Genomic DNA, 27,696 nt, shown 5'->3' with positions numbered 1-27,696 from the left:
CGAGATGTTATCATTCCCCAGAGGCTTCTTCAGAATCAACAGGACAATTGCCAAGTGCTGTGGCCTCTGGTGATAAGGCCTTCTTTATCGTGGCCGGAGGCCCCTGGTTAATCTTCCCAGGCCTGGTTTCCCAAGGAGGGGAGGGGTGGTTTCGCGCTGGTATTTAGCTTGGTAGAAACACAAAGGCCCTTGAACTGGGGTAACTGAGTCAGGCTGGGGGGGGGGGCGCCTTGCCTCCTCCTAGGCCTCAGGGTGCTTCCTGTGCGGGGAGCTGGGGGGAGACTCAGCTCCCCAATTTGGGGCCTATCTCTAAAACCAAGGTGGCAAAAACACTAGTGAAACGAAGCAGCAGCTCTTCGTGCTGAAAGGGAGCCGTACTGCGCAGGCCCAGCCCATTTGCCGCCAGATTCCCGTCACCTTCAGAGGAGGCGGGAGGCAAGGCTGGCCACTGTTAAGTCACCGATTACCTCTGAGTCAGGGGACTGGCAGCTGCTGCTCCCTCACACACCCCAGGCCCGCCCACCAGGGGTTTTCCGGACTTGGCTCTGGCAGACAGCTTCCTGCTCAGGTGGACTTAACCCCGTGGCAGGTGGCCTTTCCCCAGAGTAAGGACATGTGGGCAGGGGACCTGTGGGGACCAGGAAGGCCTGCCCTGGCCCGAGGGCTCTGGGTTACAGGCAAGCCCCATGCCCCTTTGGGACTGGGTAGAGTGGCTACCACAAGGGACTTGGGCTTTTGGCTCAGGGAAGCCGCCTTGGGCAGCTGGAGAGGTCAGGCTGGGACCCCAGCACGTACCAGAGGCCATGTGGGGAGGGCTGGGCCCGCCGCCAGTGCTGGCTCCACAGCCCAGCTCCAGGGCCAAGCCCAGCACCCCTCCTCAGCTCGGCAGCCAAGGGGGCCTGGGGAGGATGAGGGTGGGGCCAGAGTCCCAAGGAGCTGGCAGAAACCCAGTGTGACCGGCACTCTGCCTTCCCCGACACGGGTCAAATAGGCAACATTCTTTGGCTACTACCAGGAAAAAGAAAGTGGAAGAAAGATTAAACGCAGAAGTTACATTCAGAATTTATTTTTATTTCTCTAAAAGTTGTTTGTGGGTTTGATTCACGTAGAAAAATCCCAAAGCCTTCCCGCCCTTCCAGAGCACTGTTTCCAGCTGGCTCCCCTCGGACACTGGTTGGTGTCCATCCAGGGTGAGAGCCTCCTTCCAGGGAAGCCTGACCCAGAGCCAGGGCCCCACCACACCCGGGTCCTCAGAGCCCACTGCTCCCCTGGGTGCTGCACAGGGAGGGTGGCGAGGCCCGAAGACTCAGATCCTGACCACCTGGGCAGCAATACAAGGGCTCTGCCTCGTCTCTCCGGCCACCAGCAGCCTCCTGAGGTACAGGCGGCCAAAGGTGCCGCCCACCTGCCCTTTGGTGAGGCGCCCGGGATTCACGCAGACGCAGCCGAGGATGTCCTGGGGAAGGAAGGGAGAAGACCGGCTTTAGAGGCCCTCAACTGGGGACTGATGTGGCAGAGTAGCTGGACGCTCAGACCCCAAAGAAGGTTTTGTAAAATGGAAACGAAGGCCATCACATGGTCACTCTGAACTGCTCCTGTGTCTCTGAGACTGAACAAAGAAGAGGTGCCCTAGAGGAGGACAGTCCGGCTCATACTCGGAGACAAACCCATCCAGCTGTTTCTTGTTTTCCGGATGAGAAACAACTTGCCTCCCGAGGCTGGACTAGCTCTGGTCTGGAAAACGGGGACTGGCCTGGGGGTTCCCTGTGACGGACTCAGCCCAGCAGGCAGGGCTGGCAGTACAGGGACCACACTGGCTCCTGAGCTGCTTCCAAGTGTCCTCAGTGGATCCCGCAGGAGGTCACCAGAGTACGGAAGGGCAAGGCAGGGCCCGTGTGCCGCGCTCCAGGCCACCCTGACACGCCTGGTGGGAGCCACTGTGCCAGGCCTTCCCACTCACCGGTGGCTCCTGCTCCATTCCAGCTACACTTCACCCACGGATTTGTCATCTTGTCCCACCTTCTCCCCCCAAAGCCACGAGGCCCAGGGCTAGGTCACAGAGGCCACTTGCCCTTCAGCAGACCTACAAAGGGTGAGTGCTGGGTGGCCTGGGACGGAAGGGCAGGGACCAGCTCTGGAGGTCCGGGAAAGCCAGTGCAGACCTACCTTCACGAAGTACCTCAGCTCCGAGGGGACTATGAGGACGTCTGGGGTGACCGGCAGCTGTGCGTAGGCATAGAAGTTCTCATAGTCGATAGCCATGTCCTCCTGGGGAGGGTACAGTGGGTAGTAGCTGCAGAGATGAGAGAGAGGGTCAGCAGCAGCGGGGACCAGGGACTTTGCCCCAGGCCCCTGCGCCGACTTCCACACACTTGTCTTCACCGACCGGCTCTTTCTTTTGTTTGGGGAGACAGAATGCAGGCTTTTGGTGACAGGGTGACGTCCCCTGGTAGTGAGTGGCCTGGTGGAGGCTCTGACAGTCAGAGCTGTCACTGCTCCATGACCCCAAAGTACTCTCTTTGCAGCCAGCTGGCGGCAGCGAGTGCTCACCTCCTCTGGGTCAGGATGTGCTTGAGAATGCGGCTGAGTCGGTCTGAGGTTCCAGAGGAGCTGGGAGCAAGCACAGAAGAGGGGCGACCCAGCTAAGTGGCCAAGACGCAGCAGCAGGACACCTCTGGGGAAGCCTAGCCTTGCCAGGAGCAGAGCACACTGTCCCACAGGAGGGAGGCAGCACCAGGGGGGAGGGAGAGCAGGGACCCTGGTGATCAAGGCCAACACATGGCCTGGCCAAGAGGACCCAAGGTCTGCACCCACTGGCAGCCACCAGGAGCACCCACCCACCTTTCCAAACCACCTCGCTCCACTGTCTCCTCCCTGTCGAGGAGGGTGGGAGAGCCAACCGCCAAACCAAAAGGTCAGACTTGGCTGCATCTACCCCTCACCTTGTTCCACCGGGAGAAGACCCTGGAGGGCAAACCCACGGCCCGCCCTCCACAAAGAGGACACCCTCGCCTACCCAGGTCACAAGCCAGGAGGTGGAGGGAGCCAGGAGCGGGGAAGACCCAGCTAAATGCTGGAGTAGACGGGACTCTCACAGGCTGTTTAGATGAGTGAGGGCAACAAATGTGTCCACTGCTCTCGGCTACAGGGACATGGCACATGGCCAAAGGGCTTGGCATGAAGTGCGGTCCTCAGGATGCGCTGGTCAGGACTGCCCAGCACCACAGGGCTGGCAGGCTGCAGGGAGCCGGCTGCCACACCTGCCGGCCTGGAGTGTACTTCTTACCTGCTGATCTCCTCGGCCCCCATGTGGAACAGCAGATCCGTGGACGTCAGGCCAAAGATCACCCCGTTTACAGAGAGGCTGCAGGGCTCCGACACAAACTGCACTCGCTGAATCAGAAGGTGGGACACACACGTGGCACAGGGCAGCAGGAAACACCTGCCCACGACGGAGACACTGGAGGGGGCCCACCCACGTGCAGCAGACTCACAACCGTCTTTGCTTGTCACAGAATGTCTAAGAGCCAGGCTGCATGGGGACCCCAAACAGGCTTCTCCTCCCCCAAGAGCTGCCCCTGCGCCTCGCTGTCATGGGGGGGGGCTGGCACCTTTTTGTCCTCCCGAGACAGATCGGAGTAGCTAAAAGGCGGCTGTGGGTACACAGGCTCATGGTGCACGTCTCTCAAAGACGGGACGAAGACCAGGTGGGAGCCGGAGCTGCTTTGTCAAAACACAAGGGAGACAGTGAGAGCCGCTGGGTCCAGGCAGTGGGCCATGTGGCCCAGGAGTGAGGGCTGGACACCGCAGACCCTCGGCAGGGTGGACGTGGAAGGCGCTCTGCCCCAGAGAGGCTGCCGCCCTGGACACGCGAGGGAAGTGCCACTTGCCCTCATGTACACACATCCATTTTGACCAGCTTCTGTGACCCAGGACACACCGTCCCTTCCTCTGTGTGGCATCCCACTGGGGGGCAGAGGAAAACTATTATTTGGTAGAAAAAGGAAAAGAAATTGAGATCTAGAAAATCTAGACCGACGAGGATTTGGCCAAAGAATCCCGGGCTCAGAGCAGGCACTGGGCCTGTAGTTCAACCCCTGATCCCTGGACACACACAACAGAGGCTCTGAACTGTCCCCCAGACGCCTGGCCAGGTTCTGCCGCAGAAGCTGGGGACTCCTGACAAGGGAGAAACCAGGCACGCTGGGCAGATCGGAGGCTGCCTTAGTACTTTCAAGATCAAACTGAAACCCCTTGAGTAGCCACAGGCTGGGCCCTGACAGGACGGTGAAGACGTGCAGGACATGTGCTGGCTTCTCTGTGCCAGCGCCCGGGTTTCGACCTCGGAGCCGACAGGCTCGCAGGAGTGGAAGACATACTTAACAGCAACAGCAGAAGCAGAGATGGCAGCAGATGTCTGCTCTAACAGAGGCAGAAGGAGAATCTCTAGGGCCACAACATGAGGGAAAGCTGCTAACTCTCTGGGCCAACTGTTTATTTTCCCCGGCTGCACAAAAGAGGAAAGGGGGAAAAGCCGGTTTCCTTGGCTCCTCAGCTTGGTTGGCAGAGGGGCCTTTTGTAAACCAAACAGGCGTAAAGCATTACTTTGGGGCATGTTTAAAACCTGCCAACAGCTCTTGCTTCCAGCTCCTTTTCTTGCTGACAATGCTGTGGCCCTGCAGGCATAGGCACAGGGATTTTCATGTGTGATCTTGGTGTTGACTGCTGTCACCCTATCACTTGTCCATCATGCCTACTCCCAAGAGTGAACCCAGACTGCGTGCGGCAAAGGAAACCAGGATGTTGAGACCAAGGGCACTCTGCATATTAATTACAATCCCTTTGGCACTGAAGGCTCATTATGTTATTCAAGTCCACCTCTGGGTGCTGGAATCTGGCGAACAGGCCAGTGGGGAGGGGACTGGGGACATCTTGGCTCTAGGTTCCAAGGACTCATAATCTGTGATGCATGCAAAGAATGAGGCACAGCTGGCTGCTGTCAGAGGCTGGAGTTGCTGTCTCAGGGTCGAATTTGGAAGTGAGCTTGTTGAGGAGGAAACAGCTTCCTGGCTTTGGGGGAGGGATCAGGAAGAAAATTCCAACTGTCTCAGTATCGCACAACCTCACACATCACATGGAGGGGGGTCTCACAGCCGCTGGTCCTTCCTCGCTGGCTCTGTCCTCTACTGACAAATGAGCGCAGTGCTTGGCATTCCTGACCTCTAGGAATAGAAAGAAGTCCTCGGCCAAGGACCACTTATATACTGTTTCTGGAAGGGTGGGGCAGCTCCTGCCCCGTGGCACACACTGGCTGTAGATGAAAGTGCCTGGTAGTGCTGGGCGCCCGCCTCAGGGTGACAATGCCTGGTCTGTTCCTTGTTTGTATCATTGCTGTCAATACCACATGGGGTGAGGAACCCAAATCAGAACCCAGCCTCAAACTGCAAGTACCAGCCACGCTGGGCCCTGCTGCAGCCCCTATGGATTCCCATGGCTGACAACAGGGACATGTGGCCCCCATCCTGCTGCTACTTTTTATTTTTGGTATGAGGGTGGGGGAGGGTGTCTCCTAAGCTCTAAGCACTCTCCAGATCTGATGAACCTGGCTGGCATCATGACAGATCTGAGGAAGTGGGAAGGCACCTGTGTCACTGTCACTGAGGGAGGGAGTGGGGAGGACTTTCAGATGACAGGCCCAGCCTGTCTTCTAGCTCCAGGGTGAATTACTGGGGTGCTCACTCTCAGGTCTGCTGCCCCCTGCACTGGCCCACACCGCTGGTAGGAGAAGGTAGCGTTACGACTAATCACTTTGGGGATCTGTTTTCATGCCCAAAGGTGAAAGATTATGCACCTTGTTTTGAAAACCGCCTTTGTTATAGGCTTGTTTTTAAAAGCTCAGCACAGCAATATTTGTTTTTTTATGAGCTCAGTTACGGGCAGGCAGATCCCACAAGAAGCTCTGTTACTACACCAACTTCTTCAGCCCCTGGCACCTGGGAAAAGGGACAGGAGTGGAGAATCAGTTTCCTGCATCACTTCCTGCTTCTAGCATTAGACTCTTCCTGGGACCGACTCTCCTTTCAAATTAGAACCGCACAGCTCTTCCATCACTGCTGTCAAGATCCCCATCCTCGGCAGGTCACACTGAACATGGGAAGCACCAACTCAGGGAAGGAACTGGCTCACCCCAAAACGGTTGCCCAAGGAGAAGCCTGGGCCTCATGGGCTCTGCTGCCAGTCATAAGGACCTCTCAAAGCCATCCCAGAACATCCCCATGGACACCAGGTTTGCATACAGAACGAGAAATAGATAGAGAGGAGAAAGAGCAAGGGAAGAGCGAGGGCTGGCGCAGCTTTTCCTTTCAAGTTGGTTTATCTCGGCGCTTCACAAAGCCGCCGCATCACTTGGCGCCTGTACACTTGAAGTTCAAGGGTTCTATCTGATCTTATAGTTCAAAAGGAAGAAGACGATGGGAACTACCATTAAGGTTTAAATAGTTCCGGTTTCTTAGTGGGAAGCCCTAGAAGAGGAAGCTTTGGGTTCTGTCCAGCATCTGGAGTGCTGACCTTCTCGTCCCTTCGATGATGGTTCGCAGACACTGCCTAAAGACATCTTCAAATGGGCTTGTCAGCAGACAGCTCTGCAAGGGAAAGGATGGGGATTTAGAGGTGGTCTCTGGTGTCATTTACGTGTCATACTTGCTAGGTGACCCTTGGGTGATGGCTGTCAGGCTTGGAGCTGAAGGATAAAAAGGATGCTCTCTCTGTCTCACCAGGAGCTGGATCCAGGTGGGTGGGGAATACATAAGGAAGAATCAATCTGCTGAACATAAGCTGAGAGAGACTAGCAGGAAGAAGAGGGCTTTGAAATCTTGTCCATGGAAGGTGAAGTAGCCTGAGTCAAAGGCAGGAGGCCCTGGCCTTGGCCACAAAGATGTCCTAGGAAGGGCCATTTGTGTTTTATGGATCTAAGGATAGCCAGATGGTCACCAGCTCAGGGCAGTGGCCATGTCAGGTATGGTCAGAGCACAGCTCCCACCTCAGGGGTGCCTGTGCTTCAGCCGCTGCTCTTGTGCCTTGGCACCAAGTGCCACAAAGAAACCAGTGCACTTCACCCCCCACCCCACCAGTTTCCAGATGGCCTTATATCCTAGTGAAATGAGTACCTCAAATTCAAGATATTTATTAATGCCTGGCTACAATATTTTTTGATTAGCCACAGGTTTAATTTAGGTTTGTTATAGATGTGGAAAGTGGAAATAAAAGCAAGGCCTGGATTGAAGGGAAGTGCCTGGTCCCCCTCCTCACCATCCCGAGGCACTTACCTCCACCTGTTCGTGCTTAGCATCCAGGAAAGGACCAAACTGCCCCGAAAGGGAGAAACAAAGACACCAAAAGAACAAGTCAGGACCGCACAAGTCTGCAAACACCTACAGGTGACTTCTTGCCATTCTTTGCCCAGGGTCCCCTGTCCTGCCAAGGCTGCCTGGAGAACCTGGGGACATTCGGCAGGGGGCGCCCTGCCAACTCCACAGGCAGAGACACCTGAGGCCTGTGGAGAGAGGCTCCCAGGGCCCACAACCTGTACTGCTGCCCCTCCCCAGGGCACTGGGCTATTTTCTTTCTATATCTAGCAAGGACAACTGACCACCATGCTAACAGCAGGACTTTAGACATAAAAAGATTTGGTTCAAAAGCTGGAAAAAGGAAACAGAGGCAAGAATATTGTAAAATCAATGAAGGGAGAAAAAAAAAAAAGCTGGGCATTTAGATTTAGCGAAGGCCCCTAGATCACATTCACCTCTCTACAGAGATGCAGATGGAGAACTAAAAAGGGTTTAAAAACAACAAGAACTACATGTTTCTGAAAGACTTGGAACAGCAGCAAGACCCCTTTCTGAGACCGACTCTGCTGTTCTCCCCCAGCCACCTCCCTGCACAGAGCCATCCTGGGGGCTCCTACCAGGACGCAGACATCTGGCCGGTCGCGGTTGATGACGGTGATCAGGTCGAGCAGTGGCTCGTAGGTGATGCTGTCAGACGTGGTGTAGGGCCCACAGGCAACCATGACCATGGTCTGCTCACAATCTAAGACAGAAAGGACCGTCAGGTCTTGAGTAGAGGACGGGCACTGGGGTGGTGGGAGCAGGAAGGGCCTCTGGAGGAAAATGCCCTGGGAGTCCCCACACTGCGTTTCCACATGTGTGTGGCCTGGGGACCCAAGAGGAGGAAGACCTTGTCCTTCCTCCAAGGGCACCCCACCAGGTGGAGGACACAGGCAGGTCTGCAAACAACCACAGCCACAGCAGTGCTTCCCAGCAGTGCACCCGAGGGACATGAAGACACGGCCATCAGGAAAGCCCTCACCCTCACTGAGACTCAATCGTGCTCAGCATTGGGACCATGCGGGTCCAGTGGGGCTGGAGAGTCCAGAGGCAGGTGGGCTGAAGGCCTGGAAGGGGAGCTGGAGGTGCTGTTTCCTGTCAGACTTTCTAATAGCAGATGCTTTGCTTTTGGAGAGTTGGCCCTCTCCCCACAGGGCAGGCAAGTGGGGCTGGAAGTCAGGTGCTCTGTCCTCGGCTAGCCTAGGGGCAGGCACATGACCCAGCTCAGGCCATTCACACCTTCCTGCTGGGGTCTGGAGTCTGGAGAGGGCCTGTCCCAGGACAGGAGGAAGGCGGGAGCCCTACTCCAGTCCAGGTGTTTGGATGACAGAGTCGGGGGGTTCCTGTTACCTGGACACAAGAGCTGCTGGGCCTGTGTCCTGGTCCCAAGCCTGGGTCTCCAGCCCCTGTCCAGTCTGTAAGCTGCCTGGATTTCCCTGAACAAATTCTGATATTGATCTGGGTCAGTTTTTGTAACTTACAATGACAACAAAATCCTAAGAACTTTGACTTTTAAAAAAAATTTTTGGTAGTCCTAGGGATTGAACCTGGGACCTAGCACAGTCTCGGCAAGTGCTCCACCACTGACCACCCAGAGCCCAGACTCTGGCTTCCTAACATGCAGTTGTATAGCTTCCGAGCATTGCTGCAACACTTTACCTCAAACTTAGTGGCTTAAAACAAATCTTTCATCTTACATTTCTGGAGATTTAAAAGTTCTAAAATCAAGGTGCTGGCAGGGCAGGTGGGCTAGGGGAGAACCCATTTTCCTTGTCTTTTCTAGCTTTCAGAGGCCACCTGGGTTCCCTGGTGAATGGCTCTGCCTTCCATCTTGGAAGCTGGCAGCCTCACACTTCTGACTCTGATCATCCTGCCATCCTCCTTCATAAGGACCAATGTGATGACAGGCAGCCCCCTGGGTATCCAGTACAATCTCCCCATCTCAGGGTCTTTAACTTAATAACAGTTCCTTTTGCCATAAAAGGCAACATCTTCACAGGTTCCAGGGACAGGAGGGGCATCATTCAGTCCACCACCGCCACAGCGGCCCCACAAACAAAGACAAAGCATTCTATTCAATGGGAAAGCAGTTTGTGTGGTGGTGGGCAGGGGACAAAGTCGGGTGGGTTCTGTGTGCCTACCAGAGACGTAAAGGTACCGGAGGACACAGTGAGTGCTAAGAGGGCGAGGTCCACGTCTCATTCGTATCTCAACAACTGTCTGATTAATTCCTCATCCAAAAGCTCCTGGCCCATGGCTCGGGCTCCTGGTACCTAAGCCATGTTGATTCATCCCTTGAAGTTGATCTGATACCACCATGCCACCCTTTACACACATATTTTCCTCAGAAACACATACTTTCTGATAAACCGTACAATGTCATAAATTACTAAATTTTGTTCCTGATTCTAGGTCATCTCCAAGAATGACCTCACACGCTGCTGACTGGCACAGGGTAGTGACAATATGCTAGTCTGCCATCCACTGCTAATCTTTTTTGGGGGGTAGTTGTGTACTGGGGACTGAATCCAGGAGTGCTCTACCATTGAGCCCTTTTGCCACATTCCCAGTTTTCAAATTTTTTAAAATCTAAGTCAGGGTCTTGCTGAGTTGCCCAGGCTGGCCTTGAACTTGTGTTCCTCCTGAATAGCTGGGCCTGAGTCTACTCCTTTTTTTTTTTTTAATCTAGTGGAATATTTTGTATTATTTTCATACTAAGTTGTTTTTTTTAGTTCATCTCAATTCTGATATTACACATTTATTGGAAATACCTGAAAGTTATTTAGATTTTATGAGATTTACAGTTGAAAAAAATAAATTGAGCTGGGCATGGTGGCGCACGCCTGTAATTCCAGCGGCTGGGGAGGCTGAGACAGGAGGATCATAAGTTAAAAGCCAGCCTCAGCAACAGTGAGTGCTAAGCAACTGAGGGAGACCCTATCTCTAATAAAAATACAAAATTGGGCTGGGAATGTGGCTCAGTGTTTGAGAGCCCCCTGAGTTCAATAAACAAACAAACAAATAAATAAATTCGCATGTCCAAGTTATCCCCAAGCTAATTAAACATTTTCCAATATCTGAACTGAGTATCTTTTAAAATTAAGAATCCAGTTCCTCAGTAGTAGCTTTAGCTATATCTCAGGTGCTCAGCTGACACCTGTGGACAGCACAGGGCCAACACATCTTGGCTCCCACCGTCACAAGAATAACTTCTTATTCCAGCTCCTGGTGGGACATAAGTCAGGCAGTAAGATGAAGTCATCCCATGGGAGAGCCTGGCGCTGCTTTTCATCTCTAATGGTGCTCCACTTTGCTTAGAAAAATGCCTAGAGATGTTTTGTCTGTTTTTTACTGGCAAATTATATTTGTGTGCAATGGTGGGATTTGTTGGTATCTATTTGTACATGCACACAATATAAGTATAATCTGGTCAATATCACTCCCCGAGTTCCCCTTTCCGTCCCCTCCTCCCTCCCCGTTCCCTTTCCTCTACTCCACTGATCTCTCTCTGATTTTCATGAGATCCTCCCTTTCTCTTCCTCTTTCCTCTTAGTTTCCACATGAGCAACACATAACCCTTGACTTCCTGGATTTGGCTTATTTTGCTTAATATAATGTTCTCAAGTTTGCCTACAAATATTTTGAGGCAAAGTTTGCCTAAGTTTCTTTTTGCATTTCCTTATCTAGATTAGTTCCAAATTAACAACAGGCTTTCTTAGATTTTTTAAAAAAATATTTGTTAGTTTTCGGCAGACACAACATCTTTGTTTGTATGTGGTGCTGAGGATCGAACCCCGGCCGTATGCATGCCAGGCAAGCGCGCTACCGCTTGAGCCATATCCCCAGCCCCTAGATTTTTTTTTTAACATAATCTTTTAATTTTGGAATACCTTTAGAAGATAGAGATGGCGCAGGACTCCTGCCTGCCTCTCACCCAGCGCACCCTAACATTTCCGCCTTAGGTAACTATGGCATAAGGAACCTTGGTATGTTAATTACAGTTAACTCTTGGCTTTATCCTGAGCTCCCTAGTTTTCTCACCAGTGCTCTTTTCTCTTCTAGGATCCGATCCAGAATGCCAATAAGTTATTTTTAAAAAATGCACATCTTTTTCCTTTTCAAAGTAACTTCCAAATGCCTGTCAGTGTGGTCTTTAAAGGATGTGCTTCCTGTAGTCAGAAGTGATAACACTACCAGGTCATGAGGCTTGGACCTGGGGCTCTTGGACAAAGGGCCCAGCGTCCACAGATGGGCTATGTCCTCACTGCGCAGCTACATCACCCCTAAAAGCCCTCGGAGCTTCCTGGGCCTGTGCAACGCCGTCCCAAAGCCTGTCTGCCACCCTCACTGTTGGAAAACTGGCTTTTGAACCCAAACTTACCTCCGTCCTCTTCAGTGGGCTGATAAAATGGAAGCGGCACACCCTTAAAACAGGAGAAAAGCTCAGCTGAGGTCTCGCTCCACCCTCACTTTGGTAAGGAAGATGAGTGGGCTGTCTGTGAGTGTGTCGTGGGAGAATAGAGGGCGGTGTGAGGGGAGGGCGAACCTCTCTCTGTTGCTCCTTGGAGCTAACAGCCCAGGGGCAAGAGGATCTGTCATTTTTCTAAATGGCTCTGAGTGCAAAGCAGCCCAGGCAATGGGAGGTCACTGATAAAACTCTCACAAAATGCCTGGCAGCCAGTGGCAGCAAAGCAGGTGCCTGGAACATCAGTCTACTTCCGGGCAAGGATGGGAGAGAGGGGTCCTGTGCTTTCCCTGCATCCTATGAGAGTCTCTGGAGGGCTGTCACCTGGAGCAGTGACAGGTGAACTGCAGCCTGGAGCCAAATCTGGGGGCTTCCCATTTTTATAAATAAAGTTTTATTAGAACTCAGCCACATTCATTTGTGGGTTGTCTGGGGTTGTTTCTGTCCTTAATGGCAGAGCTGAGTGACAAACAGGAGCCTATGGCCCGCCCAGCCTGAAATATTTGCTATCTGGTCCTTTACAGAATGGCTTGCTGACCTGTGGCCTAGAGGTGGGTCCACTCTATAGAAAGAACTGACTGTTTAGCAGGCTGTTAAGAAGGACCCTTTCCTAGGACTCAGGACTGCATGTCCTGTGCCTGGAGCCGACAGAGAGGGAGGAGGGGCGCACCCCGTACCTCGTAGAGTTTGGTGGCAATAAGTTTTCTGCCAGTGGTGTTAATTCCTTCCATAATCACAACCTGAAAGAGAAACAACACAGGACTGCTAAACAGGGAGACAAGTAGGAGGTTTGAATAGATTACTTTAAAAAGTATTTTGCAACTGTAAACTTAGCAGATTCTTTTTCTTTTTTTGGTATTGAGGATTGAACCAAGGAGTGCTCTACATTGAGCCACAACCCCGGCCTTTTTAATTTTTATTTTGAGGCAGGGTCTTGCTGAGTTGCTAAGGCTAGTCTTGAACTTGTAATCCTCCGGCCCCAGCCTCCCAAATTGCTGGGATTACAGATGAAGACACCGTGGGCTCAGAAAGGTAAGTGCCCTACCCACAGTCACACACCTTGGGTTCTCCCATCAGGGAGAACCGAATCCTTACAATGGTGCCTCAGGCCCAGCAGCCACATCTCACAGCATCGGAGATGGAAATCCAGAAGCAGCTGCCCAAGATGCAGCACTCATATGTGCAAGTGGCCTCTTGCACCCCAGGCAGGCCCTCCTATCTCACCTGTCCAGGAAACAGAGAGTACTCTTTGAGCTCAGTCAAGTCCACTGGAATCTGAGCACCTGAGGAGTGCTCCCGGTCTCCCTCCAGAATCACTGACTTGCTGTTCAGTTTCCCGTTGCTGTCACAGCCTATCTGGCCCAGCAGGGTGACAGGCTCCTAGGGAAAAAATGGAATAATGTAAGTATGACAGCGCCACATCCAAAGGCAACAGGGCAAAGGCAAAACAAACCCCACCAACACTCGCTTTTCTGGCTGAGTATCCCCTTGACTCTGAATTGACCACATCACCACCAGAGGTGGGGCACCTAGTCCACCCACCCACCATGTGAGCCCCTCCAAGAGGCTGCCTGAATCTCCAGTGAAGGGGCGCTTGTCCGCACCCATCATAACCTTGGCATCCATGAGTAGTGGGCTTCGTAATAGCTCCCACCTATGGAGCCTGGTTCCCAGGCTGTGTTCTCAGGGCTGACGTGTATTAACTCATTTAATTCCCACAACATGGGCTAGATATGACCTGTCCATTTTAAGATGAGGAAAACAAGAGCAGAGAGTTAGATAACTCAGTCAAGGTCAAACCCAGGTGAAGCCTAGGTTTTAAGCGCAGGACTCTGGCTCCAAAGCCACATCCCTAGTCACACACCATGCTGCTTCTGAACAGGAAGTTCTTCGTTAGATTGAACAAAATCTTTCCCCCAATGGCTTCCTCTGTCATGTTCCCACTCTTAAGAACAAACAGAGGAAGTCTAATCTTTCCTCCATGATTGTGCATCCCTGCCCCTACCCATACTTCCTCCTGATTCCTCCAAAACTCCTGAGTAGGGCAGTTTTGCATATCTTTTTCCTAAAGGATCATTCTTCCCTGGATGCAAACACATGACAAAGACACTGTAGACTCTTGCATGCTAGGTATGGTAGCACAGGTACTTCTTGGGAGACTGAGGCAGGAGGATTACAAGTTTGAGCCCAGCCTTACTTAGCAACTTAGTGAGATTATACCTCAAAAAAGGGTTGTGGGGGGCTGAGGGTGTGGCTCAGTGATAGAGCGCTCGCCTAGCACATGCAAGGTGCTGGGTTCGGTCCTCAGCCCCACATAAAAATAAAAATAAATAAAAAATAAAGGTATTGTGTCCAGCTACAACTAAAACAGTTTTTTTTTTTAAAAAGGCTGTGGGTGCCAGGCGTGTGGGTGTGGTGGTGCGCGCCTGAAATCCCAGCAGCATAGGGGGATGAGGCAGGAGGATCATGAGTTCAATCAAAGCCAGCTTCAGCAAAGGTGAGGCACTAAGCAACCCAGTGAGATCCTGTCTCTCAATAAAATACAAAATAGGCCTGAGGATGGGGCTCAGTGGTTGAGTGCCCCTGAGTTCAATCCACGGTACCCAAAATTAAAAAAAAAAAAGGGCTGGGGGTGTAGCTCAGTTGTACAATGCCCGAATGAAATCCCCAGCATCGCACTCACACAAAAAGAATCTTGCAGGAGGTCTCTCCTTAGATGAAGACAGAAAGCACCAGCACATATGCCAGATTTTAACCCTGATGCAAAGATACTACCGGCTGCCACTGGACCAGAACAGGGGAGTCACTGCAATGACAGAGGCAGAACCATTCTGCCCAATTTAACCAAGACAGAAGTCTCTCTGCCACCATGAGACTAATCAGAGAGAACTCTCAGAACAACTTACTTGGGCTGGGACCAGCAGAGGAGTAAAGGCCTCGATCCTGTAGTGTTCCTTGAGTTCACTGCCAAGCTCTTCTATCTTACAGGTCAGAACTGTAACCCCAGAGGTCAAAACGCGTTATGCTTAAGACATTTCACTTGCCAAGAAAAGAAAACACGGCACATTGTGAAATATTAGTCGGTCATTTTACAGAGGCAGGGAGGTGCCTGGACATCCAAAGCCCCAGCCCATTGGTTGCTGAATATAGGGGTCACATGGCACAGTCCCAGGGAGTTAGTGTGAATCGCCACCCTGACTCGAACCTCTCCTTTCCTCAGGTTCTACTGAAGTTTTGGGCAAGTCGAGGCAATCTGGAGAGGGCTCCCAAGGAAGAAGCCATAAATGTCCTTAACTTTAAACGGAATTTCTTTCTTGGCTCCTGTTTTCAATACTGGATGTGGGTATGTTTCTTCCTTGGCAAAGTGATGGACTTGGGAGAGTTACTGACAGTCCCGCCAGCGCCCCTCCTCTAACAGGCACCCCGAGGACTCTGCCAGCTTGGGTATTCAAAGGCTGCCTTGGAGCTTATTTTGCAGCCCAGCCCAGCCTTTGTTACTTCTCTAAACCCCTCCTGGGGGTTAGGGAAACACCGATCACCTTCTCGAATGTCTGGGAGCTTCTGGAACATGGATTTGTAGCTCCCAGTCAGTGGCTCTGGATACCCCAGGACCTTCAGGCTGATGCTTCCAGCTCCTCCTCTCCCAGACCATGACACGCCCTGTGCAGAGCCAAAGGTGGTGACCACTTCTCCTCGGTTATTTCTTGAGTTGTATTTCTGGGAGGGAGTAGCACTAAGGAGAACAAAACAGACAGGGTTCACAGCTAACAGGAGGGAGGAATAAACAGGGTTACACTTGGGAAATGGGCACTAGAGAAAAACCAAGATGGCCTTTAATCAGCGTAATGGGATTGGACATACTGGGACCTTTCAGGAATCTCAGGAATGAGAGGCTGAGGAATACCAGATCGAGGAGGAATACCAAACGTGTTTAGAGAAGGTTAAAGACAGAAACATCATTTTAAAAGGTTGTCATTCTGGTATTAACTAAACAAAGACACAACTCAAACTCTGAATCGAATGAAAAGCAAGTTTCAGGTATCATTTTCCTTTCTTCTTATGAATTGTCAGCATTTATCAGGACATTCTGAGCCTGGAACTGTGCATAAGCTAAAAGTTGTCGAGAATATATAAAAATTCACAATACAGTCCAAGGTAGGGGGGAAAAAAAACAATAAAATGAAGTTAGCAAAATTACCAATTTCCCTGGTGTCTAAGGAGGTGCAGACATCATGAATTAACAGTCACCGGTGAGCAAACATTCCCATGCTCCAAGGCCAACTGCTAAGCTCTCATATTTCTACTCCCTGGCTGGGGAATCACACCAGAACACACAGACACTGCTGATCTGCTCTAATCCTTCAGTTGTGAACATCACGTACCTCCAGACGGGTCTACTTAAAACAGACTTCATTTACTGCACCAAAACTGCAGGAACTAGTCTTACGTGGGGCACTACTGCCTCTGGGGCCACCTTTCCTTCTCTCCAGATGGACGCTATAGAAAATGAGCTCAACTAATTATCTCCATCTCCAGTGCTGCCTCTACCTGAATAATTTACAAGTTACTTTCATAATTACAAAGCCAGCTTCTGATGTCAGCTTTATTAGCGTGTATTAAAAATTGACGAGGCAGCACATCCCTGACTTCTCCGAGTTCCTCCCTATGAGACTCCACAGCCCTTTCATGCAACCAGGTGCGTGGGTTTCAAAGGACTGCAGTTGGGAGAACTAAGTAAGGGGCTGGGGCATCCACGAGAACCATTGCCACACACTGGGTTTCAAAGATGTTCTTAGTTAAGCTTGTTTTTGAAAGTAGTCTGAGGCAGGCGTGGTAGTGTATGCCTGTAATCCCAGCAGCTTGGAAGTTCAAAGTCAGCCTCAGCAATTTAGAAAGGCACTTAGCAAATCAGTGAGAGCTTGTCTCTAAATAAGATATTTAAAAAGGCCAAGGATGTGGCTCACTGGTTAAGCACCCCTAGGTTCAATCCTCAGTAAAAAGAATAAAAAATAAAAAGCAGTCTAAGATCTCTCCCAAGCTCTACTGGACCACGGTGAAATCAAATTCTCCTTCAAAGTTCGTGACCATTCATCCTGAAAGACTGCAGAGCTTCTGTCTCTGCCTTTCCAAGGTATTCTGGATGGTCTAAAAGTATCCATCTGGGGTAGTGACTCCTGGTGGTTGGGATTTCCCTAAATGGTTAACGTCACCGCTCGAAAGTGTCCTCTAAAGTACCTGTAAACACTTCTACTCAGCAAAGCACGTACCTATAGGATTCCCTAACATAAGACATATCATTTACGGATTTCAAAAGTCACATATGATCTCTGTGGGTTTAGGTGCAGTGGTGGCAGCTGGGAAAAAATATCAATTAAGTCCGTGTAGAGTCTCGGTGACAAGGAAACTCTCAGAAACTAGTTGTAACCTGAGTGAGGAACAACAAACAGGTTATGCAACATTATGAACAAAGATGTGTGTTATGCTTTTTAGAAAATAAACACTTTAGATTACAAAAAGAAGAAACAAACTGACAGAAGCAGGCAAAAGCCTGTTTGTTTCTACTGGCAAGACTCTGGGCTTCTGAGCAGACAGATCGCCTCCAATCAGGCCTCAGTTCCTGACCTAGGAAACCAGCCCTGGAGAAGTGGGTGGAAAGTGGGTCTCCTCGGCTACTATAAGACACAGGAATTTTCCACTAGGGAAGAGAGCCGGGCGGCCGAGCCAGAGTTGCACACCCACCCACCACGGCGAATAAGCTACTCTGCAGTCAGCCAGAGAAAGGGGAGGAGGGCTTCCTTCTGGGCACCTGAATTAGTAGGATCCATACCTTGGAGAGAAACTCGATGGAGAGAGGAGCTGATGTGGGCTGCGAGTAGACACGCTCCTTTTTGTTATGGGGGTTTCTGGCATGGTGATAGCTCGCTTCTGAGGACCCTGGAAACAAACAAGACCCTAGTCACCCGGACCTAAGTTGCTGATTCTGTGTAGAGCTCCTGAGGAAGAAAAGGGCCAACAGTGCCCTAAGGAAGGACCCAGGACAGGACACAAACGGTTGGTCCCTCAAGGTCCCATCTTCCAAGTATAATTCCAGAAAGAAATCTTCAACACTGGCCCCATTTTGAAGGAAATTACAGAAAACACAAGCAATGTTTTCTTTTTAAATAACTAAAACAAAACAAAACAAAACAAAAAAACAAACACCTTTTCTTTTCTTTTTTGGTACTGGCAATCTAATCCGAGGGTGCTCTACCACTGAGTTATATCCCCAACCCCTTTCAAAATTTTATTGAGACAGGGTCTAATTTGCCCAGTCTGGCCTCTAAGTAGTGATTCTCCTGCCTCAGCCTCCTGAGTTGCTGGGATTCCAGGCATGCACCATCCCACCCACCATAAATATTTTCCAGAAAGGATCACCAGAAGGGCAATCTGTCCTGTCAAATCTTTGGTGTGTTCGATTTCTGTCCCTGCTTCTTTGCTTTAGAACAGATCTGAGTTTGGCAATGCAATTTTTTAAAAAAATTGAGATTCATTTTATTTCATTTGTAGATGGACACAATACCTTTATTTTATGGTGCTGAAGATTGAACCCAGTGCCTCACATGTGCCAGGCAAACTACCACCGAGCCACAACCCCAGCCTGGCAATGCAGTTTTGATGTGCCTACACACATTTTCCTGAGAAGGGGTGGAACCGTGTTACACTCACTCTGGCCAAATCTACCACACATTTTCCAAATTAAAGATGGGACTGACTCCAGCAGATAACGTGGTTGAGCTCATACTTGGAGAATAGTTAACAAATACCTCATCCATGGTCACTTCTGGGTTTGGTGCTTTTTTTTTTTTCTTTTGGATCATCAACAAGAATCCAAAGATAAGCTCAGAATGGAGGATAAAATCCAGCCAGAGACCCAGAGCTCCCGAAAGACTAGAATAGCTTGAGTTCAACAGGAAAGACAAATCTTTGCCCAGCCCACAACCAGGAGGCTGCCTCATATGCAGCTTTTCCTGCCCAAGAGCTCCTCCTGCTGGTGTATTTAAGTCATGCCACCCAGCTGTGGTTCCATGGTGGCTGCAGGAGACAGAAGCCAAGAACAGATTCCAAATCATTAAGTAGCTGCATGGTAACCAGATCAACAAACCCCCCATGCTACTTTCCTCATACAAGAACAATGTCTGAATATGCCTTGATACTTAATACTTTTCCAGTTTTAGATATATGAAAATTAGGACTGGAGATGTAACTCAGAGGTAGAGTACTTGCCTAGAATGTGCAAGGCCCTGGATTCACTCCCCAGTACTGGGGGGAATATAAACACACACACACACACACACACACACACACACACACACACAGACAGACACAGAGTTATAATCTTAGTCTAAATGTAAACTTTAGGTACCTACACTGATTTTTAAAAAACAATTTATTTGTTTATTTTTGGTGGTGCTGGGGATTGAACCCAGGGCCTCGTGCATGCAAGGCAAGCATTCTTCCAACTGAGCTATGTCCCCAGCTCCTACAATTTTTTTTTTTTTTTTTTTAAAGAGAGAGTGAGAGTGAGAGAGAAAGAATTTTTAATATTTGTTTTTTAGTTCTCGGCGGACACAACATCTTTGTTGGTATGTGGTGCTGAGGATCCAACCCGGGCCGCACGCATGCCAGGCGAGCGCGCTATCGCTTGAGCCACATCCCCAGCCCCTACTGCAATGTTTTTTTAATTAATTTTTTTTTTTTTTTAGTTGTAGACACAATACCTTTATTTTATTTATTTATCTTTTTTAAAAAAATGTGGTGCTGAGGATCAGACCCAGGGCCTCACATGTGCTAGGCAGGCGCTCTACCACTGAGCCACAACCCCAGCCCCTCATTACAATCTTTATCCTTTTGAGTAGCTGTGCTATTTGAATTGCTGTATGAAAATTTACACAACTAACCATCTTTTGCTGAATGATGGGTTGTTTCTAATTTCTGGTGATTATAAATAATGCTGAGAGGCATATCTTCATGCATACAGATTTTTCCATATTTGGATTATTTCCTCAGGAGATATACCTTTGGTGCTGGGGATGGAACCCAGGGCCTTGCACATGCCAGGCAAGTGCTAACCACCGAGCCTTACGCACCCCCGCAGCCAACCTCGGAAGATTTTTTTTGCAAGAAAGAAATACTGAGACGGGGTAAAAAAGATTTTATGGAGGCTGGGACTGTAGCTCATTGGTAGAGCGTGTGTGAGGCACTGGGTTCCATCCTGAACACCACATAAAAATAAAGATACTGTGTCCATCTACAACTAAAACTAATAATAATAAAAGATTTTATGGTTTTGACACATTTTCTCAAACTACTTCCCCTAAAGATTCTTCTACAATTCAACAACCATCATGGGCCAGGCATTAGGGAAAAGCAGATGAACCAGTGTCCATCCCTCAGAACTTTCCACTCTGACGGAGGCACATCACTTTGGGGGTACCAAGTCCCGTGGAGATACACAAAGCAAGAAAATAAGCCATGGCGGGGATGAGGTGGGGTCTGCCATTTGAGGCAGGTTTAAGCTGGACACGTTTTTTATTCTTGTCATGTCTGAAGACCAGAAAGGAGAGCGGTGTGGAGGGAGCAGAGTGAGGGCCTGAAGAGAGGGCAGGGCAGGGCAGGGTGGGGCAGCTTGTCACTGGGTCACAGCCTGGGTCAGGCTGTAAATGTCAGCATGGAGGACAGGAAGCACAGGGAGTGGTGAGCATGAGAAGCCTGGCCAGGCTTTCTTCTGAAAGGAACACTGGCCGCTGCAGGGAGAATCGGTTAGAGGAGGCCAAGGAAGAAAGAGCCAGGGGACTGGAGAGGAGGCTGTCCAGTTGCTTAGGGGACAGAGAGGCTGTGGGCCCTTTGTCTCCTGACAGAGGTGGTGGGAGGTGGCCAGATCCTGGAAGGAAGGCAGATGGGACTGGAAGCTAGTTGGATGGGGTGTGAGAAAAAGAGGATTTGAGGTCTGCAGGATTCTTGGCCTGAGCAAAGGAAGAATGGAGGTGTCCTTCACTGGGATATGGACTCTGAAAATCATCTCTGGGGGGAGTTGGGAGTTGAGTTATACGCAGTCTCTCCAATCTTAACAAACTCAAAGGGAAATATTTCCTGTAGGTTGGGGAGTGGGCTTGGGACTCAAATCCATAGCCTTGTACATGCTAGGCAAGCACTCTACCACGAGCCACACCCAGCTCCACAGTTTCCCATAATATTTTATGCATCTGGTTTGTGTACGAAAATTTACAGGGCATGTTTTTGGTTTCTCTGTTCTTCAATCAGGTTACCAAAACAACTTAGCTTCTTAGGACGTGATTTGCTTTGAAAAATTTAGGCTTATTCCATGTTCATGGATTCCCACAAATTCAGTTAGTATAAAGGGTAATTACAGCTGGGTGTGGTGGTGCACACCTGTAATCCCAGTGGTCCCTAGACTGAGGTGGCAGGATCCTAAGTAGAAAGCCAGCCTTGGCAACTTAGCAAGACCCTGTCTCAAAATAAAAACTAAATAAAGGGCTGGGGATGTAGTTCAGTGGCAGAGTGTGCTGGGTTCAATCCCTGGTAATGACTATTGCTGAATACACTGCCAAGGGGGGCCTTGTTCTTTATTTACTCATTTTATCTTCAAGCCATCCAAGGTGGATGGGTAGCACCCATCAGAGCCTTTTTCTTTTTTGAAACAGGGTCTCTCTATGTTGTCCAGGCTGGTCTGAACTCCTGAGCTCAAGTGATCCTCCCGCCTCAGCCTCCCAAGGGCTGAGACAACAGGCACACTCCATTGCGCCTGCCTCGAGCCAGTTTCATTGATTGCCCATTACCTAGTGTCTAGGACAGTGCTTGGCATACAGTAGCTGCTCAATAACTGAACAAGTAAATCCTGATTTTATAGGTAAGGAAACTGTAGCTCAGTGACAAAACAACACACTAAGTTGTTCACTAACTGACTCAGACTCTGAAGGCAATACTTTATCATTACTCTACTGAGCCTCTAACACTGGGGTCCAACACCACAGAATGGATTATTCAATTACAGTATCTCCGCTTGGTGTAAGATTCTGCAATCATTAAATAAGGGGCAATTGGGGCTGGGATTGTGGCTCAGCAGTAGAGTGCTTCTCTAGCATGTGTGAGGCCCTGGGCTTGATCCTCAGCATCATATAAAAAATAAAATAAAGATATTGGGCCCAACTACAACTAAAAGATAAATATTAAAAAAGGGGGGGGGCAATTATGAAGAAATTGTATTTACAGAAATACTTATAATATGCTTGCTGAAAAAAGCTGGATAACTGTATGTTCACAATTATTATTATGTAAAAATATTTATGTATCTAGTTGGAAAGGAAGATGCAAAGTAGAAATACAGTAGGAACTATAGGGGAGTGATTGCTTTTCCCCCTCAGATCTATATAGGTTGTGATAACATTAAGAACTGGTACTTATAGAATGCAATTTGTACACAACATATATTCACCTTAGAGGGTGTGGTGTAAGAATTCAAAAGGGTCTCCTCTTCTTCTTCCACTTCGATTCTAAAAACATTGGTTAAGGAAAACAATAATGAACTTCCACTTAAGGCAAGGGCTGATTAAGTAGAAATCTAAATATTAGGTAACTTTTATTATTTGTTTCTAAGTTCCACCTACTACCACAGGCAAATTGTAAAGTACAATATGTGACTCGATGGAAAACTTTTGGCAGGAAAGGATACAGCTCTTGTATAGAAATGATGTCTCTAGCGCCTGCATGCCCACTGTCCTTGGAGCTACTGTGCCAGGTCTTAGATAATCTTTTGCTCAGAATCTGAGGAAAGAAGACAGTGCACTATTAACCTGTAGTCTCACAATGGGGGAAGCATTTCCCACAGCCTTGAGATGATAATAGGCATTCAAATATAATCAAAGATAACAATTCTAATAACACCATCTTCTGAGTAATTTTAGGGGTTCTACATCCATTCTCATTTAATTCTGACAGTAACCACAAAAATAAAGATTATTAGAATCCTTGATGGAAGAGAAATCTAAGGCTCAGAGATACTAGGTAGCCTGCCCAAGCTCACAGTAGGCCTGGAATCCAGGCCTGATTCCAAAGCCCTCACTCTCCTGCCTACATTGCACACACCCCTACGGAGCAGGTGCAGGAGGACATCGTCAGTTTGCCCACATTTTGTTCTTACCTCATGTTCAAAAGTGCTCAGGACCTCAGGGGTGAGGTGAGCTTTCTTGGTGCTGGTGCAGAAGGCTATGAGCTCGCCCACCATCCCCTCCTCGTTCTGTCCATACAGAACACACAGCTCTGCCACTATGAGAAAAGGGGACAGGTAAGAATTTGGTTCATTCTTCATTTTCATCTTGCAAAGTGAAAATAATCCTCTATTTTATTTGGTTGATATTTATTCAGCATCAACTAGTGCAGCCCCATGCTAGGCACTGGGAACACAGCAGCGAACAGGACAGAGAAGAACCTTGTTCTCATAAAGTTTATCAAACAAATAAATAAAATAGGCCATATGTTAGACAGTTAAATGTGCTATGTAGAAAAATAAAGCTGGGAAGGGATCAGGAAGTTGGGGAAGGGGTTGGCAAATTCAAATACGGTGATTAGGGAAGGTCTCTGTGAGAAGGTGACATTTGAGTAAAGACTTGGAGGAAGTGGAAGAGCATGTCAGGCAGTGTTTAGGGGAAGAGATTTCAGTAGAGGAAGCCACAAGTGCAAAGATCCTGAGGTAGAAGCAGGATCAGTAAGGTCACATGGCTAGGGAGCAAGGAGAGGGAAGAGGAGTTGAAAGGGCACAGGGATCCAAATTGCTGGTCCTGTAATTACCCTGTAATCAGAGTGCTCTGAGCAAGTAGGAAATCACTGGAGTGTTTTGAACAGAACAGTGACATGATCTGACTTCCATTTAACAGTATTTCTGGATGCTGTGTGAAGCATGGACTGAAGGGAAAAAGGACAGGATCTGGGGGGACAATTAAAAAATCCGGGAGGCTGGGGTTATGGCTCAGTGGTAGAGCGCTTGCTTAGCATGTATGAGGCACCGGGTTTGATCCCCGGCACCACATAAAAATAAACAAATAAAAGAAAAGTATTATGTCCATCTACAACTAAAAATATATATATGAAAAAAAAAAAAAATCCTGGGGGGCTGGGGATGTGGCTCAAGCAGTAGCGTGCTCGCCTGGCATGGGTGCGGCCTGGGTTCGATCCTCAGCACCACATACAAATAAAGATGTTGTGTCTGCCGAAAACTAAAAAGTAAATAAATATTTAAAAAAATTCTCTCTCTTAAAAAAAAAAAAAAGAAAGAAAGAAAAGAAAAAAGAAATCCTGGGGGCTGGGGATGCAGCTCAGTAGAACACTTGCCTAGCATGAGCTAGGTTTGACCTCCAGATCTTAAAAAAAAAAAAAAAAAAAAAAGAAAAGAAAAGGGGTTGTGGGGAGAGAAAGAAAGAGAATCATAGCAAAATCCAAGTGAGAGGAAAGAGATGATGGTGGCTTGGATCAAAGTAGAGGCAGTGGAGGTGGTGACAAGTGGTGACTCTTGGTAAAGTACAGCCTGAAAAAAACAGGAGAATAAGTCAGGCATCACTCTCCTGTGTTCATACGTATACACAACCGGTGAAACCCCACATCACGCGCAACACAAGAATGGGATCCTAACTGGAATGTTATACTCCATGTACATACAAGTCAAAATGCACTCTACTGTCTAAGAAGGATAAAAGAAAAAAGCTGAGGAAAAAGTACACCCTGAAGATAAAGCCAGTAGGATCTGCTGACCAGATGTGAGGTGTAAGAAACAAAGAAAGAAGCCAAGGAGGACGTTCATTTTGTAGCCTGGGCAAGTAGAAAGAGGGAGTGATTATGACCTGCGATGGGGGAGAGAGTAGGAGAACTGTTCCTGGGAGAGGGAGGAGATACCAGGAGCTTAGTTTTAGCCATGGAGTTGGAGATGCCAATTAGACATCCAACAGGACACATCAAGTATGCAGGACAGACCACCTGCAGTCAGGTGAGAGGTGCAGCTGAGACATGAATTTGAGAATCAGCAGCAATTAAATAAGATATAAATCCATGGGACCAGGTGAGACCACGATCTAGAAAGCAGCGGTTCCAGATCTGAGCCCTGGATGCTCCAACGCTAAAATGAGGATGAATCTGCAAAGCCTGGAAGTGGTGACCAGCAAGGCTGAAGAAAAACCAGGAGCAAGGACAGAGAAGCTGAGAGAAAAATGCATACTAAGGAAGAGGAAATGAGCCAGGTGCCACGGGGCACATCTGTAATCCCAGGTATCTAGGAGGCTGAGGCAGGAGGGGATCTAGAGTTTGAGGCCAGCCTGGGCAACATGGTGTGACTCCACTGCTAAATAAATAAATTATTAAATAGGAGATGATGAACAGTGTCAAATCTGCTGGTAACTTAGATGAGGACTGAGAATTCATCCCTGGCTTTGGTAGGCTGAAGGTCAATAGGAACTTTGGTAACAGCAGTTTCAGTGAAATGGTGAGATGGAGGGAGCGCTTACTGACAGGAAGAAAAATGTGAAGAGCAAGTACACACAGCCCTTTTGAGGTTTGCTGTAGAAGAAAACTCCAGTTGAAAGAGGAGTCAACAGGATACTTTACAGACAGAGGTAAGAACAACATTTCTATGCTATTTAGGAAAAAAAAATCTTGGAGAGAGAAAAACAGAAATATGTGCCGGGCACAGCAGTACACACCTGTTATCTCAGTGACTTGAGAGGCTTAGGCAGGAGGCTAGCCTCAGCAACTTAGCAAGAACCTGTCTCAAATTAAAAAACAAAACAAAACAAAAAGAAAAAGGACTGGGATGTAGCTCAGTGGTAAAGCATCCTGAGTTCAATCCACAGTACTCTCCTCCAATAAATCCCCCCAAAATATGTAAGAGTGGAGAATTACTGGAGTGATGTCCTTAAGGAAATAAGAAGAAATGGGATTTAGGACTCAAGTGGGTGATTTGGCTTTTGCAAGGAACATGTTTATTCACTGTAACAGAAGTCTAGGTATATGCCACACACACAGGTAGGGGAAAAGTAATGGTAGCAGCTGATGGAAGTTTTCTAATGCATCTATTTTCTCAGCAACACAGGAAGCAAGTTCATCAGCTGTGAGTAAGGATGGGACAGAAGACATTAAAGGAGAAGGGAAAAAAATTAGTCATTAGTAGACTTGGAATAGACCAGGGAAATACGATATGACTCTCAAGCAATTATGGTCTTGTTGAGGCTAACCATTATGAATGCAAAGTCTAAAATTCCAGCACCTGTGCCCAGATGGGCCTATGTGAGTTGGAGCAGCAGGTATTTTGGTCTGCTGGTACAAATTTGGTTCCCTATTGTTTTGATTTCATGTTTGCCAAACAAGTTTCTGACCAGTTTTTTATTCAAGTCTCCTTTTAAGAAAAGAGAGTCTCCTTTTTAAAAAATATATATATTTTTAGATGTTGATGAACCTTTATTTTATTCATTTATTTATATGTGGTGCTGAGGATTGAACCCAGTGCCTCAGACGTGCTAGGCAAGTGCTCTACCACTGAGCCACAACCCCAGCCTGAGAGTCTCCTTTTAAGTCTCCTTAGGGACTTGAAATATTCTGGTGTCTATCAAAGGAATTTCTCGTCAGAAAATAATATGCTTGCATTCTGGTTTTATCTCTAAAATAAGTTTAAAGTGTGGATGAAGGGCTGGGGGTGTAGCTCAGGAGCACAACACCTGCCTAGCACCCACCGGATGCTGGGGATCCCATCCCCAGGACTGCAAAACAGCAACAAGCAAGTTGATGAGTGGTAGGGCAGGTGCACATCCCTCCCAGTTTTAAAACAGAACTTCACATCTCCTGAGATTTTGCTTCAAATAATTCCTTACCATCGGTCCACCTGCTGGAGCCCTGGACTGGGGTTCACACATAACTTTAGCATTAAATTCTCCTTTTCTGTGTTCCTCCATCTAGACACAGAGGGAGCTGACAGGCTCCCCGAAGTTCCTTCCAAAGCTAAATTTCAAATGTAGGAACCCACCACAAGGGGTTCATATTTGTCCAGACCACCAATAGGTTGACGAGAGAAGGGCTGGGTCAGTATTAGAGTTTCCGTGGACTGGACATGGAGGAGCCAAGAACAGAAAGCTACATTCTAAAACCTCCGAGTCTCTTCCTTCAGCCACCTCTAGCCTCGGGGATGTCCTCGGGTCCAGTCTGACCTTAGCATGTCCCAATTCCACCTTCTGGACACTCCGTGTAGATTTAAAATCGTGCTCTCTATTCTTTTTTTTTTTTCCGGACCCCAGGAGTATCCCGGGCGCATTCCGAAGCCCCCACATCCCAATCTCAAAATTTTCTCCCCTAATTCCTCCCGCCGCGCGGCCGACTCCGCAGGACTCACGTTTCTCAATCTGGGCGTCCTCGCAGTCCAGGCCGAAGATCTGCAGCTCCTCCGCCAGCTGCTGGGTGGACACGGGCATGGCGACTCAGCAGGGGCCGGGGGCCCGGCCAGCCCAGCTCCGACCCGAGCCCTAGACGCCCGCGGGCGAGCGGGGCGACGAGCAGGGCAAGGTTCTCTAACCCTTTCAGTCTCTGGGCCCGAGACCGGACGTCACCAAGCGACCCACGACCTCGCGCCCAGGCGTCAATCACACCGAAATACTTTTTATTTTTACTGTGGGGGTAGTCCCCCAGAGCTCCAAAGGGAAGGCGCGGAAACCTCGAGACGGAGGAGGTCCTGCTCGGGGAAAAGGTACCTGCGAGCTACTCAGCTGGGGAAGCAGAACCCAGCAGCAGGGAAAACCCGCCAAATGGTTTGCGCTGCGC

The 27,696-nt window shown here is 48.9% G+C and overlaps 1 protein-coding gene across 2 annotated transcripts; it reads right to left on the bottom strand.

Moving 5' to 3' along the window:
* Window positions 1–1,213: 1,213 nt before the first annotated feature.
* POLA2 (DNA polymerase alpha 2, accessory subunit) lies at window positions 1,214–27,696 on the bottom strand. 2 transcript variants are annotated; one of them, XM_081278571.1, is made up of 18 exons: window positions 27,272–27,696; window positions 23,048–23,172; window positions 22,580–22,671; window positions 22,343–22,400; window positions 17,678–17,784; window positions 15,390–15,583; window positions 14,757–14,845; window positions 13,075–13,230; window positions 12,528–12,590; window positions 11,767–11,809; window positions 7,964–8,088; window positions 7,326–7,364; window positions 6,568–6,641; window positions 3,612–3,723; window positions 3,287–3,393; window positions 2,551–2,610; window positions 2,167–2,293; window positions 1,214–1,456 (listed from the first exon to the last, which is right to left on the bottom strand). In XM_081278571.1, the coding sequence occupies exons 1-18, from the start codon at window positions 27,348–27,350 to the stop codon at window positions 1,307–1,309; spliced, it is 1,800 nt and encodes a 599-aa protein (XP_081134697.1). In that variant the 5' UTR covers window positions 27,351–27,696; the 3' UTR covers window positions 1,214–1,306. The 2 variants fall into 2 exon arrangements, with proteins under 2 accessions (XP_081134697.1, XP_081134698.1); XM_081278572.1 differs by having other exon boundaries at window positions 3,612–3,720.

This window comes from Spermophilus citellus (genome assembly GCF_964194105.1).
Source record: "Spermophilus citellus genome assembly, chromosome: 2".
NCBI lineage: Eukaryota > Metazoa > Chordata > Mammalia > Rodentia > Sciuridae > Spermophilus > Spermophilus citellus.
The sequence above is the reverse complement of the archived record's forward strand: the minus strand, read 5'-3'. Positions and strand labels throughout refer to the sequence as shown.

Bases quoted from the DNA above. Each gene is read 5' to 3' on its own strand.
- POLA2 (XM_081278571.1), bottom strand. From the start codon at position 27,350: ATGCCCGTGTCCACCCAGCAGCTGGCGGAGGAGCTGCAGATCTTCGGC. The intron at 13,231-14,756 runs GTAAGTTGTTCT...TTTTTTCCCTAG, and splicing joins CTCTGCTGGTCCCAGCCCAA to GAGCCTGTCACCCTGCTGGG. The intron at 8,089-11,766 runs GTAAGTTTGGGT...TTTCTGTCTTAG, and splicing joins GCCCACTGAAGAGGACGGAG to ATTGTGAGCAGACCATGGTC.